Below are 18,829 nucleotides of genomic sequence, written 5' to 3'. Positions count from 1 at the left end.
GATCTTGAATCTTGACAATTTTTGTTAATTCTGGATCGTAATTGTTTGTGTATAGAATTTAAAACGTAACTAAATTAATTTATCTATTTTGTTTGTATTACTTCTGCGTTAAGTTAACGATTTACATATTTGAAGATGCTAATTCAAGACCAACAATTTAAAAGGCCTCAATTTTATTTTGTAAACAAGGGTTGTTGTAGACTGTTTGTCAATATTTTGAGCACCCCTATCATATTTCTTCTCTCGATGCCTTGTATCGCAGTAACACACATACAAACACATGTATTTTTTCTTATTTTGCTTTTATTTCGACGCAATAAAGCGAGTTGTTTTTGACGCTACAGTGAATCGGACGCGTTTCTTTTAAGGTCCGAAAGCTTTCTCGAAGAAATTTACAGTCCACTTTACTAAATAGAAGAGACATTGTGGTCCTTCTTGAGCCGAATTTTCATAGAAAACCAGTGTAGATGTGCTTTCACCGCGAAAAACTGTCATTTCGGGTGAAATTTTGCGAACATTCCGACAGTGAGCATGCATAAGGGCCTATACGCGATGATCGATTCTCTTCGTCGATTTTCTCTTTTGTTAATAACTCGCTAGATTTAACATTTCTCGGTGCGTTTGCTGTTGCTTTTGATAGCCAATACAACCTGTTACTACTCTGCATTGAACAAATTCTAGAAAATTGTTTCGCTTAGCTGTAGCAATGCAAAGAGAAAGTCGATGAAGAGAATCGATCATCGCGTATTCGCCCTTATGCATGCTCACTGTCGATTCGTCCGTCGCCGATCGGTCGAGTGTAGCGGGGTGCTAGCCGCCATTTTGCGCATGGCACGCTCGTTCTCTGAAAACTCTAGCTGTGTTCGGGAGTGTTAGCGTGAGTTTGACCTTATGTGAAGAGGAATTCATGGTCAACACGCCGAAGAAGCTTACGGTTGAGGAGCAAAAGCTCCTTCAGAAGAAAAAAGAAGAAGCTATCCAAACGGAAGAACAGTTCAAAGTGTTGGTTCATCAGAGGGGGGCAGTGAAAGGGAAGCTCACTCGTGTGAAGAATTCGTTAGTGCTCGATGAAGATGAGCCGAACCCGAACATTAGCAATGTGCATTTCCTTCGACTGCACTTGAAGACAATGGAAACTTGCTATAGCGAGTACAATGACTTGCAAAACAAAATTTACGCACTAACCCTCTCTGATGAACGAAGAGCCGAGCAAGAAGATCGGTACATCGATTTCGAATCGTTGCATAACGATTTGGTAATTCGCTTGAATATGCTACTGGAGGCAGCAACGAACGATGCTGCAAAACCGTTGATGCCAGTAGTCAGTTCTTCAATTGTTATGCCAGCCCAGCCCTATTTACCTCCTCTCCAAGCGCCTCTACCAACTTTCGACGGATCCTATGAGAAGTGGTTTTCGTTCAAATCGATGTTCACTACTATTATGAATCGATATCAGCAGGAGGAACCAGCAATCAAGCTGTTTCACCTGCGAAATACTCTCGTGGGATCGGCAGCGGGTATCATCGATCAAGATATCGTGAATAATAATGATTACGCAGCCGCGTGGAAGTTTCTCACTGAAAGATACGAGGATAAACGTCTGATCATGGACAAGCATATTCAGGCGCTGATTAATCTGAAATGAAAGTTGATTGATACCTGCACCAAGAATGTGGAGGCACTCAAGAATCTGGTGCTACCAGTCAATGGGCTTGGAGAGCAAATGCTGCTTCACCAGATCTCGTCGAAGTTGGACAAGGGCATGGGAAGGTCGGCAGAAAAAGGGTGTATACCCGAACTACGAAGCGACGATCGAGTTTCTGCAAGAGCAGTTCAGGATTATGGAGAAGATTAACATCAACACGAAGCCGTTAGTGGAAAGTGCAAAAGTGAAACCAGTGAACAAATGCCACACACTAGTGGCTACGAATGAACACAAACATGAATTGAAGTGTGTGATGTGCAAGAACAATCACGAACTCTGGAAGTGTGACAAGTTTAAAGAACTGAATGTGAGTGAAAAATACAGTTCCTTGAAAAAGTGGGGATCTTGCTTTAATTGCTCACAAAGGGGGCATCGTACGAGTGGGTGCTCTTCATCGCACAATTGTCGCGATTGTGGCAAACGTCATCACACATTGCTACACAGTGGAAGTGTTCCGAACCGCGTACCGGTGGAATCGACAACAAACGTGAACGATGAATCGAAAGCAGCACCGAGCTCCAGTAAGAAACCAGATGCTGTTCAACTAGAATCTGCTACCACCTTGTGTGTCAGCGCAGCCATCCCTTCGAAACAGACGCTTCTTTCTACCGCTGTGGTAATGGTCAATGGTGGCAGCAGTGCACATTATCCCTGCCGAGTGTTGTTGGATTCGGCCTCACAGCTACATTTCGTTACTGAACGGTTTGCGAATCTGCTGTCACAGCAGAAGCAACCCATTGATTACTTGGTTAGCGGATTAAACGGTTCCAATATTCGCCTTCGGAACATGATTCGCACTACAGTGAAATCTCGTAATGGAGCATTTGCAGCCGAATTGGAGTTTTTGATAGCACCACGAATCACCGGTGACGTTCCGGTGAAATCTTTCGATGTCTCGAATTGGCCAATGCCTGAGGGAATCGAGTTGGCCGATCCAGCATTCAACAAACGAGGACGCATCGATATGCTAATCGGTGCTGAAATCTTTTGGGACCTAGTCCAGAATGACCGAATTCGTCTCGCACCAAATCTTCCAGTGTTTACGAAGACTGAATTTGGATGGATAGCTGGAGGAGTTCTTGCCAAGGAAAGTCCAGTTATTGCTCGTTCACTCTGCCTGATCGCTGGAGATGAGCGACTCGAAGACATATTGAAAAACTTCTACCGCTTGGAAGCTTGCGATGTGAATCGTACTTCCTTTTCGAAATCCGACCAGGACTGCTTGGAGCACTTCAAGTGTACTCATGTGCGAAACAAGGATGGAAGATACTTCGTTCGACACCCATTCAATGACAAGAAAAACGAATTGGGTGATTCCCGGGAGATGGCAACTCAAAGGTTCCTGAACCTTGAACGGCGACTCGATAAGCAACCAGAGCTGAAACAACAGTATTGTGATTTTATCGATGAATACGAACGGCTTGGCCACCTGCGAGTGGTTGAGATTGACAAAACTGAGAAACCGGGGTCTGTGTTCTACTTGCCGCATCATTGCATATTGAAACCGACGAGTACGACAACAAAGTTGAGAGTCGTATTTGACGGGTCTATCTGACGGGAAATATCAGCTGTTTCTGTATAGAAAGCAGCGTGATGAATTATTGACTGTAAGGGAGCTTCAGACTGTGACTTACGGGTTGACATCGTCTCCGTTCCAAGCTACGATGGTGTTGAACCAGATTGCGGAAGACTATCAAAAAGATTTCCCCGAAGCAGCGCGCGCGATCAAGAAGGGCGCTTACATGGATGATATTTTGGCGGGAGCGGATTCACTACCGGAAGTTTGCAAGCTACAGCAGGATGTTAATGATATTCTAGGTAAAGGTTGTTTTGGAGCGCACAAATGGTGTTCGAATGCCGAAGAAATTATGAATTGCATTCCTGAAGAGCTTCGAGGAGTCACTTTCGAAGTTATCGGAGACAACTCGAACGCTGTTGTAAAGACTTTGGGCGTAGTGTGGAACCCAAGAAAGGATTGGTTTTCGTATAGCGTTACTGAAGGCGATCCGGGAGCTTCTACTAGAAGAAAGATTCTGAACGAGGTGGCAAAAATATTTGTCCCGCTCGGACTGATTGGACCCGTAATTACGACGGCCAAGCTGATACTGCGAGAGGTTTCAATGCTGCAGACAGATTGAGATGACCCGGTCCCACAGGATTTGCTCCAAATTTGGCGTTCTTTCCGGAACGAGCTTGTGCAGCTGAACGAGATGCAAGTTCCTAGATGGATTTCATCAGACGATGCGTTGAAAGTGGAATTGCATGGCTTTTCCTATGCGTCAGATCAAGCCTACGGGGCTTGTGTGTACACACGTGTGATTCATCCCCACGCAGTGGCTACGATGCACTTGATCTCCAGCAAATCACGAATTCTACCTCGAAAGTTCGGAAAAACTAAGACCATCACGACGCCTCGCGGTGAACTTCTTGCAGCTGTACTGTTGTCAAGGCTGACCGATAAAGTTTTGCATGCCATCGACCTACAAATTGAATCTGTGAACCTCTGGACTGATTCGAAGATTGTGTATTGCTGGATTAAGAAACCGCTGAAAAGTCTACAGATCTACGTCTCCAATAGGGTTTCGGAGATACAGAAGCTTACCAGCCACTTCCAGTGGCGTTACATTTCAACAAACGAGAATCCTGCCGATTTCATATCTCGCGGGCAGCGTCCCCGAGAAATGAACAAGAATGAGATTTGGTGGAAAGGACCACCGATGCTGAGAACAATATCCGTTGAAGCTGCAGAGGAACCAGAACTTCCGGACGAAGAGTTACCAGAATTGTGCTCCGGAGTCAGTCTAGCTGTCACGGCCGCAACACAGAAACGAATAAAGATGTTTGATACATTGAGTAGTTTTGAAAAAATGCTACAATCCATGGCCTACGTTGTTAGGTTTGCTAACTACATCATTTCGAAACGAAAGATAATAGTAAAGGGGCCACTGAATTCATCAGAAAGGCAACAGGCTGTTAAATTGGTGGTGCGATTGGTCCAGCAAGAGACTTTTCAACCGGAGATTCGAGCCTTAAGGATAGCAAGTCTAAGCATCGTCTATGCGGTCTCAAGGCGTTCCTAGATCCAGTCGAAGGAATTCTGAGAGTGGGAGGACGAATTAAGCACGCTTTCATTCCGTATGACAGTCGTCATCAAATGTTACTTCCGGCGAAGCATCCGGTTACGGAAGCACTCGTGAGAAATCGTCATCGAATTAACCTCCAAATTGGACAAAAGGGTCTTCTAGCGATCATCCGACAACAGTTCTGGCCGCTGAATGTCAAGGCTACGATTCGGAAGATAATTCGAAACTGCACTACGTGCTTTAAGACCAGTCCTATGAAGACAGTACAACTGATGGGTGACCTACCTTCTTATCGCGTACGACCTGCACCAGCCTTTGCGAACACTGGTGTTGACTTTGCTGGACCGTTTCTACTCAAATCTACGTCTGTGGGACGGAAGCCGTTGATCTCAAGTCTTACATTTGCTTGTTTATGTGTATGCTTACTCGTGCTATACACATCGAACTCGTCTCTGTTTTGACGACAGAAGCCTTCCTCGCCGCACTTCGGCGGTTCACCAGCCGGCGGGGAGTTCCTTGCAAAATGTATTCGGATAACGCGACGAATTTCCAGGGTGCACAAAACGAGCTCCACAGACTTGCAGAGATGTTTAAGAACCAGCAGGAGGCTCGGAAGATCGCTGAATTTTGCACCAGTCTAGGGTTTGAATGGTCATTCATACCACCACGAAGCCCCCACTTCGGTGGGATTTGGGAGGTGGGGGTGAAACAAGTAAAGTTCCACCTCACACGAATTGTTGGAGATCGAAAGTTGTCCTACGAGGAGCTTTAAACCACTCTGACTCAGGTTGAAGCTGTCCTGAATTCGCGGCCACTTGCACCGTGCTCAGATGATCCGAGCGACTTTACCGCAATCACACCGGCCCATTTCCTGATTGGGCAAGAAATGCAAGCTGTCGCTGAGCCGTCGTATCTGAATCTCCGTGAATCTACACTATCCCGCTGGCAGCTTGTCCAAACCATGTTGCAGCACTTCTGGAAGCGATGGACAGCAGAATGTTTGCCAGAACTGCAGAATAGATCGAAATGGTTGAAGCATAAAAGCATTCCGTTAGGCGCTCTTGTACTCGTCGTGGATCGAAATGCGCCACCGTTACATTGGCAGCTTGGGTGGATCATCGCTCTTCATCCCGGACCTGATGGAGTGACACGTGTCGTGTCGTTGAGGACAACCAAAGGAGAGTATAAACGAGCAGTGACAGAGATATGTCTACTTCCATTGGACGTGGATAACGAAGATTGAAAGGAGTTTCAACGCCGGGGAGGATGTTTGTCGATATTTTGAGCACCCCTATCATATTTCTTCTCTCGATGCCTTGTATCGCAGTAACACAAACACATGTATTTTTTCTTATTTTGCTTTTATTTCGACGCAATAAAGGGAGTTGTTTTTGACGCTACAGTGAATCGGACGCGTTTCTTTTAAGGTCCGAAAAAAGTAGCTTTCTCGAAGAAATTTACAGTCCACTTTACTAAATAGAAGAGACATAGGCCATTTTGTCGAGAACTGAAGTCCGCCAACGCAAACCAACAAAAGGAACAGGTATGGGAAATTCTGCTCTACTCGATTTTGTTTTAGGTTTGCGATTGTAGGTTTCGGATCGCGAGAAAATGGCCTTACAATGTTTGTTTACAAAATGGAGTTGAGACCTTTTCAATTGTTGGTCTTGAATTCAAATATTAGATACGATACATCACGCTTTTTTTGCTTTTTTTCTATCCTTTCTATGTGTCAGTGAATTGCTTATCATTGATGCTGTAGTGGTGTGAGTGTACATCATGCACTATCGCAACTACCGTAAACATAGCTTCTAGAGTTCGCTATTATCAGGGTCGAATGTGTAAATGTTAATTAAAAAAATTAGAAAGGTAAAGAATAAGTTATGTCCATATTATTGTTAGTTTCAACCTTCGTGATTTTTAAAGCGATGAAGATTTCTCTTTATCATCCAATATTGAAACTATCACTACATTTCTATTCAATTTGCCAATATTATCGACCTACCACTTCCCAGGACACCCCTTCCTATAAAGAAAATAATTATGCGCCTAGCCACCAAGACCAACTGAGTCAAGTCATCATAGTAGTTAATTGATTCAACATCACACTTTGTACACTTTTGTTACATACGACCTGTCCAAAAGTGATTCCAGAGCTCAAACCTGCGGGTACACGGTAAGAAAAAAGATCCCAAAGTGACTCATTTTCACAAATCTCGCCACTATATTGCAGGAAGCCAAAAGTAGGTAATGTGGGTCGAAGAGTTTTCATTTACTTGTGTTCAATTAGTATGGAATTGACAATTCTCTTCTACCCAAAAATAGTTAGTTGTACCCAAAAGTAGGTGTATATGATTATACTCAAAGTCAAAAGTAGGCAAAAATGAACTGGCCGTTGGATATTTTTTCTTATCGTGTATGTTTTTGTTTTAGAATCATCCTTTTTCCGCCTTTTGCGTATCAGCTGATTGCTTCGAGCAGTGCACCCAGAACGACACATATGTTTTCTATAGAAGATTTCTAAATTTATTTACTTTCATTTTTTGTCTTGAGAAACAAAATAAGAAATTGTTTTAAACATTTATTAGTGATGATTTCTAAATTGAACACATTTTAAGCACATTAAAAAGCAATAAAAGCATTGTTTTTACACAATTTGATTCAATTAAATCGACTACACTCGATACGATGATAGATGATTCGTACACACACCTTCGCAATGCGGTGTGTAGAAAAAAGGTAAACAAAACAGTTTCAGCTTGCAAAATTATTCGCGGCTCGCGTTTTTAACGATGCAAATGATATTATTTAAGTAAATATCGTCTTTAAAAGTTAATTAACTTGAAAGTGCTTGTAGAAGCACGTGTCGTAATTGTTTTTAGTGTGGTTCTGAGAAGTGAAAACTAGTGAAAACAGTTATTGAAATTTGATGCCCTGGGCAGAACAAAATCGACCGATCGTACATTTTAATGTAAATATTATCAATGCGTGAAGGAACTGGCAATATTTTGGTGGAAAAGTATCAAAATATGTATCCAGATCTTATTCATACAATTCAGGCCCATTTTTAAGGTATGTAATTAGTAATTTACTGTTTTGTAGGAAGATGTCTTTCGTACGCATACCAAAACACGTTTATTTAATGATTGTAGGAACAGCCATTGTTGGATGACGTGCCGTATCACCTTAAAGAAAGCGAGCCCTGACAACTCGAAGGTGACTACATATAGGTGTTAGGATTTTGTTTACAATTTGCTCTAAAACCGCACTTTCCCCCCCGCGACCTCCTCGCCTATATAGTTTATTTGTTTATTTATTTAAAAATTCAACTGACAATTATTGTCTAAATGAATAAAACTTAAACTAAATAGTTAGGGTCAACGGTACGGAAAAGGCCAAGTAGCCGATGACGAAACACGTCAGCTGATACATTGAAGTCGAACATATAAAAAAAGTTGTTGAATTGCCGGCTGATTGCTCGAATTGGCTCGTTTTGTGTATAATTCCGGCTCCGTGGTTCCAAAAACAGAAAGTCGCGTTGACGAAGAGACCTCTCAGGGGCATACATATTTAGCTGTGACAGCAGTGTTGGACAGTCAATGTCACCTGTAACAGAGAGGTAACTCTAAGACTAGAAGGTCCCGATATAACGTGCTCCACTTTTTGGCTCAGCTCTGGTACTCTCTTCGGTCCCAAGCTAATCGATTCACCCCTCGAAACATAGGAAAAACCAATAACCCCTCATTTTATCTGTCAAACTTTCATAGCGAATCAAAACAAACATTGCGTAGTACTAGAATTTCGACTAGAATAGGGTACGTTAATCGTTTGCTTGGGACCAATAGGCTACTAAAGTGGTGAGCCAATTTAAAATCGTTAGTTTCGTATTGATTGTTGCCTGTAAGCAGCTTTCCAGCGAACATAGCTTGAGCGACCGTCCGTCTCACCTCTAATGGCTCGATTCCCAGGAGACGGCAACGCTCCTCGTATGGAGGCAGGTTCGTTGGGTCACGCCAGTTGAGGAAACGAAGAGCATATCTCACAAACTTGCGTTGAACGGATTCAATTCTAGTGATCCAGCTAGCATGGAAAGGGCACCAAACTGAACTTGACTCCAATAAGGATCGAACAAGCGAGCAGTAAAGTGACCTGAGGCATAGCGAGTCACGAAACTCGTCGGCAATTTTGAAAATAAAGCCCAATTGTCGATTAGCTCTGGAGATGATGTCATTGTAGTGGATTCTGAAAGTGAGTCTGCAGTCCAAGGTAACGCCGGGATCCTTTATGTGCTCTACACGAGCAAGACAGCGTCCGTAGAGAACATAGTCAAACATGATTGGTTCGATTTTTCGGTGATAGGAAATAATGTTACATTTTTCTATGCTTAGACTCATCAAATTTCTTGAGCACCAGTCAGCAAAAATACCTAACATATTCTGGAGATCCCAGCAGTCCGAGAGGCTTTTAATAATTTTGTAGATTTTCGTATCGTCTGCATAGAAAACGCGGCATCCTGATGGTATCAGCAAGGCGACGTCGTTTTAAAAGATCGAAAATACTAGCGGTCCTAGGTTACTGCCTTGCGGGACTCCCGAGTTGTTTGAGAAAACATCCGATTCCGACGCGCCAATCTTGACATGTACATAGCGATTCACCAAGTAAGATCTGAACCAATCCACAGCAGTTGACGAGATGCCAAGTATCTCCAGCTTGGCCAGCAAGATATTATGGTCCACCGTGTCAAATGCAGCTTTTAGATCCATATACGCAGTATCGACTTCCCTGTCCAAGGATGAGGGGCTTGATGATGATTTGTCAAGTGTCGCTATGATTTTTTTTTTAATTTGTTCAAATTCTAGTTTTTCTTCAGTTCATTGATTTGAACGAACCAAGCGAGTTAATTTCACGGAGCCGTAAATTGTAGTTATATAATAAAATAGTAATTTTAAATTCGCTTTTGTAATGCTAAGGTAAATAGTTAGCTTTGAGTGTAAAGTTAATTTATAAGAAAGTTCTAACAGTTTTTTTTTTGCACTTCGAAACTTGACGGGTCATACCTCTAACATAGTAGCAGTGACAGTGTCGCATGTCAACATGTCAACAACTGCCTGTGACTAGTGTTCGAGGGGCCGACAGGGCTGAATAAGGGTCAATACTAACAAAACTCTAACACTAACATGACCCCGAAACTAACGTTCATCCATTGCACTAATAGTTATAATGTAGTTGTACTTTCCTAATAACCCATCTATCACAGATAAACAGACATAACACTCGCAGGTTGTTCATCGAATACGCATTTGACGGTCAATTTGAGTGTTTTTGGTTGGGGGTGCCGCCACCTGTGGCGCGTACGATCGGTTCCCTTGCGTTTGACGTCTGCACACTAGCGCCATCTGTTAAGCGTACTATCCATCACGTGATACTCGACAGATGGCGGTAGTGTTTTAGTGACTATGTTTTGTGGAGAGAAATATTAAATGTGTTATTTCTTTTTGTCTGTGCATCTATGTTTCTTTTTCGTTTGTGTGTGTGTGTGTGTGTGTGTGTGTGTGTGTGTGTGTGTGTGTGTGTGTGTGTGTGTGTGTGTGTGTGTGTGTGTGTGTGTGTGTGTGTGTGTGTGTGTGTGTGTGTGTGTGTGTGTGTGTGTGTGTGTGTGTCTGTGTGGGTGGGTGTGGATGTAGGTGAGGGGGGTGGGGGATTAATGTTACCAATACTAATACCTTCCTCTCTGTTCTTTTATTCGTTTTCTATATCCCTTCACCATCACCCCATATCCCATCATCTTGACGAGAGATGAGCTACTTGCATGGTGCATGCCCAAGTCGTACTACAGGATAATATGCTGAGCGTGGTTCTATCACAACAACCACGCAGGAACGCAAATCGATACAGCTGAAGAATAATGAGGTAAATTCTACACAGTATTTTAAAGGAGCCAACTCTAAAGGGCCACCCACATTAGATCCGTTTGCGTTGCGTTGACGTAAATTTGACAGTTAGACAATACATTTGGCTGTCACTTTGCCGCAACGCGTCCGATCCGGATCTAATGTGCGTGGGCCTTAAGCAGGTAATAATAGCAATTAATAATCAAACAACCATAAAAAGGTAAGAATGAATTTATTTATTTTAAATACAGTAATGACGCGATTTTGGCAGCCCCTCCGCGCTTCAGACTTTTTTCTTTCAATAATTTCACATACCCATAAATCTATTTTTTTTTTCTCATTCATCGTTAAGAGGGATATTTAAAGTATACTTTGGTGCAATAGGTTCAAAAAGATTACCGAAAAGAGGGCATGGGTTTTGTAGAACATTGGAATACATTTTTTAAAAAGGAGGCTGACGAAATCGGGACATTACTGTATTCCATTTACATTTACATGATTTATCACATATTTCCGGAGATCTTCGAGGTTGGAGCGTAGTTGCTTTTGATGGGCACGTCATTTGCCGGTTTCTCGCGAATTGGGGCTCAGGTTGGAAAAACTAATAACACAAACAGGTAGAGGAATATTTCCTCTATGTTATGGTATAGTTTGTTTGCAGGATTGTTCTTTTGTTCGCGGGAGACCGGTTGTTGGCGTGTTTGTTTGCAGGGGCGATTGCGCACAGATCTCGGGGTTCTCCGGATTTATGGTCGTAATCTAACACACAATACGAGCCTAAATGCTGCAGTGACCTAGTGAGCACCATAGCTCGAGTCGTCTGAAAGTATTGTGTATCGCATGGAGAGCCCAACCGAGATGCTAGCCTATTAAGACTGCAGTTGGTCAACTCCCGAAAAAAAAAATATATACGCAGTATCGACTTGCCATCCTGAATCCATGCATCGCAGACAGTTAGAAGTGAACTGCACCAGGTTCGTGGACACGGAGCGCTTCGGGTAGAAACCGTGTTGTTCTGTATCGATATAATTTTTGCAGCGTGCGAACAGAGCACCATTTATGATAATCTCGAACAGTTTTGAGCAGGCACACAGGGAGGTGATTCCACGATAATTTATGACATTCCGTTTATCTCCTTTTTTGTGCAGAGGGAACAGCTAAAAAAGTTTCCAGCTGCAGGGGAACTCACATTGCTGTGCCGAGAGATTGAATAGCCTCGCAAGTGGAAGGCAGAGATTGGCTACACAACGTTTTAGAACTGATGACGGAATGCCGTCAGGTCCGACGGCGAACGAGAACTCAGATTGCGTGTTGCGGCTATCACCATGTCTTCTGAAATGCGCGGAATAACGAAACTAAACACATCACGTGGCATCCCAACAGTAGCGTCCAGCACATGTGTTGGCAAAGCGGAGAAATTGTGGAACACTTGCTTGAAATGACGAGCAAACAAGTCGCATTTTTCTCTTTCACTATTAGCCGAGTCATTCCCGAGAAACATGGAACAAGGCAACCCGGATTCCTTCCGTTTGGAGTTGACAAACGACCAAAAACTTTTCGGATTCGTGCGATGGTTCGCTTCCGTGCGTCTCACGTGTCGATTATAGAGAAAACGATTGTAATTTCGATAACTACGACTCGCAAAATTGAACAGTCGTTTGTAGTACGGCGAGCGAGAGTTACAATACTTTCGGAGGGCGGCAGAGCGTTGACGTTTTAGCACGCGTAGGCGTGGGTTAGACCATGTATAGGCTTTAGCGGAGGTCGTCGAGCTGGGACAATGCGGAAAATAGCATCTTCCAGTGCAGCACAGGATAGTGACAAAGCAGTATCACCATTTATATACCCACCATGGACAACTCTAGATAAACATTTCAAAAGATCCTATCCAAGGGGGGAGGTGGCTGTCAAATACGAACAATCGTCGCCTACCTCGCATAACTGGTTCCAAACGTAAACAAGCCATAAGAAACCTACAGCGTTTGTTTACGTTTGGAACCAGTTTCATACAAGAATGATCAGTAGGCTGATTTGACAGCACGTCCCCCCCTACACGAAACGAAAATCAATTATTTAATTCATGTGTTTCACTTATACATTTTTGCCAAAGCATCAGCCTTATACATTCCATAAGACAAACCACATAGGTCCTATTAGAATGCATAAAAGGTATGTGTGACCGCTTATACATTTCATTATTTGACACATGATCTTTATTAACTTTTTGCAAGGCGTCTGCTTATTAGTTGACTTATACATTTTATGAATAATCAGCAATGGAAATTTGCCAAAAGGTATAAGGATATTTCTATCCGTGTAGGTCCTATCTGCATTGATCGAAAACTGAACCTACCCAAAAATGTGTAAACTGTTTTGGGAGTTACAATTTCACAAATGAACAACATCGACATGAATCCGATCGACGTTTGTTGCAACACCGCAGAGGTGAATCTGGCAACACTGCATAACGGTACTGCAGATTGAGTGCTGCCGTTAAATGTTGACAAATAGGAATGGAGATAAGTAAACAAGATGATAGCAACAATCAATACGAAACTAACGATTTTAAATTGGCTCACCACTTTAGTAGCCTATTGGTCCCAAGCAAACGATTAACGTACCCTATTCTAGTTGAAATTCTATTACTACACTATGTTTGTTTTGATTCGCTATGAAAGTTTGACAGATAACATCAGGGGTGTGTGGATTCATGCAGAACATGCAGGGGTGAGTGAAATAGCTTGGGACTGCTTGGGACCGTTGTTCTGGTACTGAGTGAGCCAAAAATAATAATGATTTTCTTCAAGACCCAGTGGTCTTAGAGTTACCTCTATGATGATAGTATGTAGTAGTAGTGGTAGTAGTAGTAATATAGATAATAGCAACAATCAATACGAAACTAACGATTTTAAATTGGTTCACTACTTGACTAGCCTATTGGTCCCAAGCAAACGATTAACGTACCCCATTCTAGTCGAAATTCTACTACTACACAGTATTTGTTTTGATTCGCTATGAAAGTTTGACAGATAAAATGGGGGGTTATCGGTTTTTCCTATGTTTCGAGGGGTGAATCGATTAGCTTGGGACCGAAGAGAGTACCAGAGCTGAGCCAAAAAGTTGAGCACGTTTCTTCGTGACCTACTAGTCTTAGAGTTACCTCTATGATAATAGTGAGTGGTAAACATAATTCGCCATCGCAAATATAATCTCGATGTATTATTAGAATATAAACAATTCAGTTCCGCGGTTAAAGTTATAAATCGAAAATCTCATATAAATAGTGTTAGATTGGTCGCAGGAGGTACAAAAAACGTTCCTAATTTATCGCTAAATCCTGTAAGTAAACGAAAAAGAATAAAATTGAGTTAAGTTAGTGTATGAAATTGAATGTAAATATTTACCCTCGTTTACTTACCTGCAGCGACGGTCGATCGTGGTGGATACCTGTAAAGGATACATTCACCCAAAAAGTATCTACCATTCCTCGTTGGATTAGATTGTAAGTAAAATAAAGTATGATACACATATTCTTAGTAACTAGAATGTTTTTGATAGCACCTGCAAATAGGTCGAGCATATCGCACAACAACGTTAGGGTAATTGGACCGAAGTTCGGATCAAGCGCAAATTATACAGCAAATCGTAAGTTTCGTATCGTTAGTGATGAGTGATCATTAATTAAAATTAATTAATTTAATAGGATTAACAGAGAGAGTGTAGGAGGAAGAATAGGAAGCTTTATCAGTGGGAAAGGAAACCACTTTATTGTAAGTAACATCTAATATTAAGAAAAATTGTAAGCTAATGATAATAAATGTTGACAGTTTGAGCGTTGCTGAAAACTAGTCAGCTGCTGTTGAAAATTTGGTTTCCCTACGGGAACAACGTTGTTAATTTGTCGACTTGTCCCTCCCAACACAGTTTACCCATTTTTGGGTAGGTTCAGTTTTGACAGATCTGGGTGAAGGCTACCCAAATTGGGGTAGTTTTGAAATAGCGTGTATACCGCACATGTTGATTTGTTTCAGTGTACAAATCTGAGAAATCTTCATTGCCGATTCTCACTTATCATTAAATGACTCCGAAATCAAGTGTTTCTCACACATCACTTTTCACTTGACGTCTTTCACGTCTCAGACCGCTCTCTCCTTTTGTTTGTAAACATTCCTGGTCCATTCGTAGATGTGAGAGCGATCCTTTAAGGTGTATTCAGATCTGAGCGATATTTCACGCGCGGAGAGAGATTTTGCGAAGGTACGAGAGGGAGAAAAGTACTAGTTGTCTCTCTCATTCCAACGCAAATTTTGCTCCGCTCCGCTAATGTACGCTCAGATCTGAATACACCTTAAAGGTGTATTAGCTGAGCGGAGCAAATTTTGCATTGAAATGAGAGAGACAACTAATACTTCTCTTCCTCTCGTACCTTCGCAAAATCTTGCTCCGCGCGTGTAATATCAGATCTGCGTACATTAGCGGAGCGGAGCAAAATTTGCGTTGGCATGAGAGAGACAACTAACACTGTTCTCCCTCTCGTACTGAGCGATATATCACGCGCGGGCCAGATTTTTCGAAGGCACGAGAGGGATAAAAGCGAGGATAAAATTACTATTAACAACTGTTGTCTCTCTCATGCTAACGCAAATTTTGCTCCGATCCGCTAATGCACAATCAGATGTGAATACACCCTTAAACGGTATTCAGACATGAGCGTGCATCAGCGGAGCGGAGCGGGATTTGCGTTAGAATTAAGGGTGTATTCAGATCTGAGCGATATTTCACGCGCGGAGAGAGATTTTGCGAAGATACGAGAGGGAGAAAAGTACTCGTTGTCTCTCTCATTCCAACGCAAATTTTGCTCCGCTCCGCTAATGTACGCTTAGATCTGAATACACCTTTAGAGAGACAAAAATAATCTAATTGTCGCTCTCAACCAACGCAAACCTCGCTCCTGGGCCCGCTCACATGTTACTCTATTCGCATAGCAGTCCCACGTCCTGCGGAATTCCTATCCACATGGGACTGTTGTGCGAATAGCGCCTGTTTACGTATGCCATCGTTCCGTTCTTGGATTGTGGGCGACGTGCTGATGAAAAGCGTTCGGCTGGGGAGGATGCAGTGTGGAAAACCAGCAGCAACAGAAATGCTACGGTGAGCGGAGCGCAAGAGCGGAAAAATACTCACCCATCATCATCACGAAGAGTGAACGGTGACCGCTGGGATGCGAAAGAAGATTAATCGGCCATTTTCCCCATCAACAACATTCTGCAGCATCAATCACCGTAGAACATCATACCTTGGCAATATCGTGATTTCCGGTGAAAATTGGTGGATTTTACTGTGGTAAAATAGCATGTTAGTGATCTAGACTCAAGTGCAAGAATTGGAAGAGTGAATTGGAAGCAGTAGATCAACGAAATTGAGTGCAAAACTCCAAATCAAGAAAGATGACAGCCGTAGACGAGAGAACGATTTATGCAAAGCTCGAAGCCATGAAGGATATCCGGTAAGATTACTCAATCCAGGAATAATTTATCTTGGAATACAAAAATGACGCTTTTTTCAGTTCGAAAACCCTTCAGCTGGAGAAAGTCAAGCTGAAAATAATCCGCGAGGTGGAAAACGGAGATGCAGAGGAAAAGTGCCTCTCCGAGTATCGCCGGGAGTTGGAACTCCTGATGCAGGAGAAGATGAGTCACGTCGAAGAGCTGCGGCAGATCCATGCCGATATTAATGCCGTACGTTGAACGTTGTTTCAATTCGGAATTGCAGGTTAATCTCTGATATTTCTTACAGATGGAAACGGTCATCAAACAAGCGGAGGAGAACCGGATTCGGTCCATCAATATGGCAAATCGCTTTCACGAAGAATACGTCCCACTGAAAACGGAAGTCGATACTATGCGTCGGGAGTACCTAGGATTGGAACGACTACCGGAACTGCACGAGGATGAGGGATCAATTATCTCTCCCGAGTAGTAAAAATGTTCCCAACTGTAGGGGATTCCTGAACTAATATGTGTACTTTTCCATTGCAGCCGCTTCCAAAACTACTACACAGGAAACAAATCAATGACGGCACCATCGGTTGCTTTCGCCAGGCCAGCCCTGTCCGCCCACCATCCGTTGCCTCCGGATGGTCCGGTGACGGCTTTGCCTCCTTCGGCGCCACCAGGTTTCCTACCGCCACCACCGGTAGCCATGCGTATCAACAAACCACCGGAAATGCCCACCAACCGTCTCCAGCCCGCTCCATCGTCCATCGGAATCGGCCATCCCACGTTCAGGTCTGATTTCAATGTCAGTCTGAGGTGATTTTTTTTCGTTTCCAGTTCATTTATCGCCTTCGGTTTAACCATCTGTTTGAGTTGCTAACAATTACGACCCTTCCGTTGATTATCCTCGCCTCGGCCTTTCCCCGACGAGCATTCTTCACAATCGTCTAAAGATTTTCTCTTCACAGACAACAACCACCACCGATGAAGTCGTGTCTCTCGTGCCATCAGCAGATCCATCGCAATGCACCGATCTGTCCGCTGTGCAAAGCCAAAAGTCGTTCGCGGAATCCGAAGAAACCGAAGAAGAAGGAACACTAGGAAGTTGTGGAACACGCAACCTAATGCCAGTGAGCGAAAACCGGAGTTGCATTTCTCGTGGGTATTTTCTCGTCATGACCAAAGCGCACCCCATCCGGTGGTGCGTGTTTGAACTGATTATTTTATTTTACAAAGCGAATCGCACAAGTACTTTTAGCATTTTTGATGATTTGTCGGTCGATTCCTGCAAATGACATTATTTTATCCCCTTACGAATACGCATGTTTAGTTTATTTTTTAGAGTATAAGCACATAACAAATACCTATAATCGCCAATTCTAGAACGTGGAGTACACTGGTTTGTGCGCCATCAGCCAACAACAATTTTCAATAAATGATAATCATGAATATTCTAGCGCATCACAATAGCAGTATTCGGATGAAATAGGACGAAAGAACATCCTATAATTGGAATATGCGTGGTTTGTTTCGTGTCCAAAGAAAACTGGTTCAGTAAATAATCGAGAAAGGCCAGGGACAAGCACAGAGTCAGTTCAGCACGGATGGAATTCGCATCGTCTAGGCCAGCTGCAATGCCAAATTAGTCTTATACCTACGTGAAACCATGCTGCTATAATAGGTAAAGCTTGTTGGTTATCAGCTCGCCATAAAATTTTAAAATACTAACTAGGAAGAAGTTGAGGAGGAAATCGGTCGGCTGAAGAACAACGGGTACGATTTTCGGGCATAAGTCAGAATTAAGTGTCATGTCAGTTTGTCGGTGGATCAGTGAGCTAGTGAGCTATTAAAATACGGTGGTGAAGAACTGCTGCAAGAAGCGCTGTACTGAATAATTGCCAAGATTTGGGAGGAGGCGATATTACCGGAGGAGTGGATGGAAGGTGTCGTATGCCCAATCTACAAAAAGGGCGACAAGTTGGATTGCTGCAACTATCGCGCGATCACACTCGCCGGTACAAGGTACTCTCCAGGCGGGATTCATGGGTACCCGTGCTACCACGGACCAAATTTTCGTGATTCGGCAGGTTCTGCAGAAATGCCGCGAATACAACGTGCCCATAACGTGTCGATTTAAAATCCGCATACGACACAATCGATCGAGATCAACTATGGCAGATTATGCACGAGTACAGATTTCCGGATAAACTGACGCAATTGGTCAAGGTGACGATGGATCGAGTGATGTGCGTTGTTCGAGTATCGGGGACACTCTCGAGTCCGTTTGAATCTCGAAGGGGATTACGACAAGGTGATGAAGGTACACAATGGCACTGAGAGAGTCGAGTCCGTTCAACGCCGCTTTCTGCGATACGCGTTGAGAATGTTACCTTGGAGAGACCCGTTTCATTTGCACAGCTATGAAAGTCGCTGCCAGCTGATCGACTTGGAGTCTCTTCGCACCAGAAAAGATACTTCAAAAGCCCTACTTGTCGCGGACACGTTACAAGGCAGAATTGATTGCATGTCAATCTTGGAGCAAGTAAACATTAACGTCCAACCCCGAATGCTTCGTAACAATGTTATGCTGAGAATGCCACTACGCTTGAGCTTGAGCTTGATTGACCGCCCACGGTTGCTACTCTGTTATTGCCA

General features: G+C 43.1%; 2 protein-coding genes across 4 annotated transcripts; both read left to right on the top strand.

Moving 5' to 3' along the window:
• The first annotated feature begins 1,706 nt into the window (after positions 1–1,706).
• Positions 1,707–3,260, top strand: LOC135704787 (uncharacterized). Its single transcript, XM_065226291.1, has one exon. The coding sequence runs from the start codon at positions 1,707–1,709 to the stop codon at positions 3,258–3,260; it is 1,554 nt and encodes a 517-aa protein (XP_065082363.1).
• A 12,640-nt stretch (positions 3,261–15,900) lies between these two features.
• Positions 15,901–17,635, top strand: LOC135704363 (zinc finger C4H2 domain-containing protein). 3 transcript variants are annotated; one of them, XM_065225811.1, is made up of 5 exons: positions 15,901–16,185; positions 16,246–16,417; positions 16,476–16,657; positions 16,718–16,966; positions 17,143–17,635. In XM_065225811.1, exons 1-5 carry the CDS (start codon positions 16,127–16,129, stop codon positions 17,273–17,275), a joined length of 795 nt encoding a protein of 264 aa, XP_065081883.1. In that variant the 5' UTR covers positions 15,901–16,126; the 3' UTR covers positions 17,276–17,635. The 3 variants fall into 3 exon arrangements, with proteins under 3 accessions (XP_065081883.1, XP_065081876.1, XP_065081871.1); XM_065225804.1 differs by having other exon boundaries at positions 15,910–16,185; positions 16,476–16,654; positions 16,718–16,990; XM_065225799.1 differs by having other exon boundaries at positions 15,911–16,185; positions 16,718–16,990.
• Positions 17,636–18,829: the final 1,194 nt, after the last annotated feature.

The sequence above is a fragment of the Ochlerotatus camptorhynchus genome, unplaced genomic scaffold, assembly GCF_037179485.1.
Source record: "Ochlerotatus camptorhynchus isolate MF236.1 unplaced genomic scaffold, CSIRO-AGI_Acam_v1.1 ptg000022l, whole genome shotgun sequence".
Lineage (NCBI taxonomy): Eukaryota > Metazoa > Arthropoda > Insecta > Diptera > Culicidae > Ochlerotatus > Ochlerotatus camptorhynchus.
Note: the sequence above shows the minus strand (reverse complement) of the source record. Positions and strands in the feature narration are given on the sequence as shown.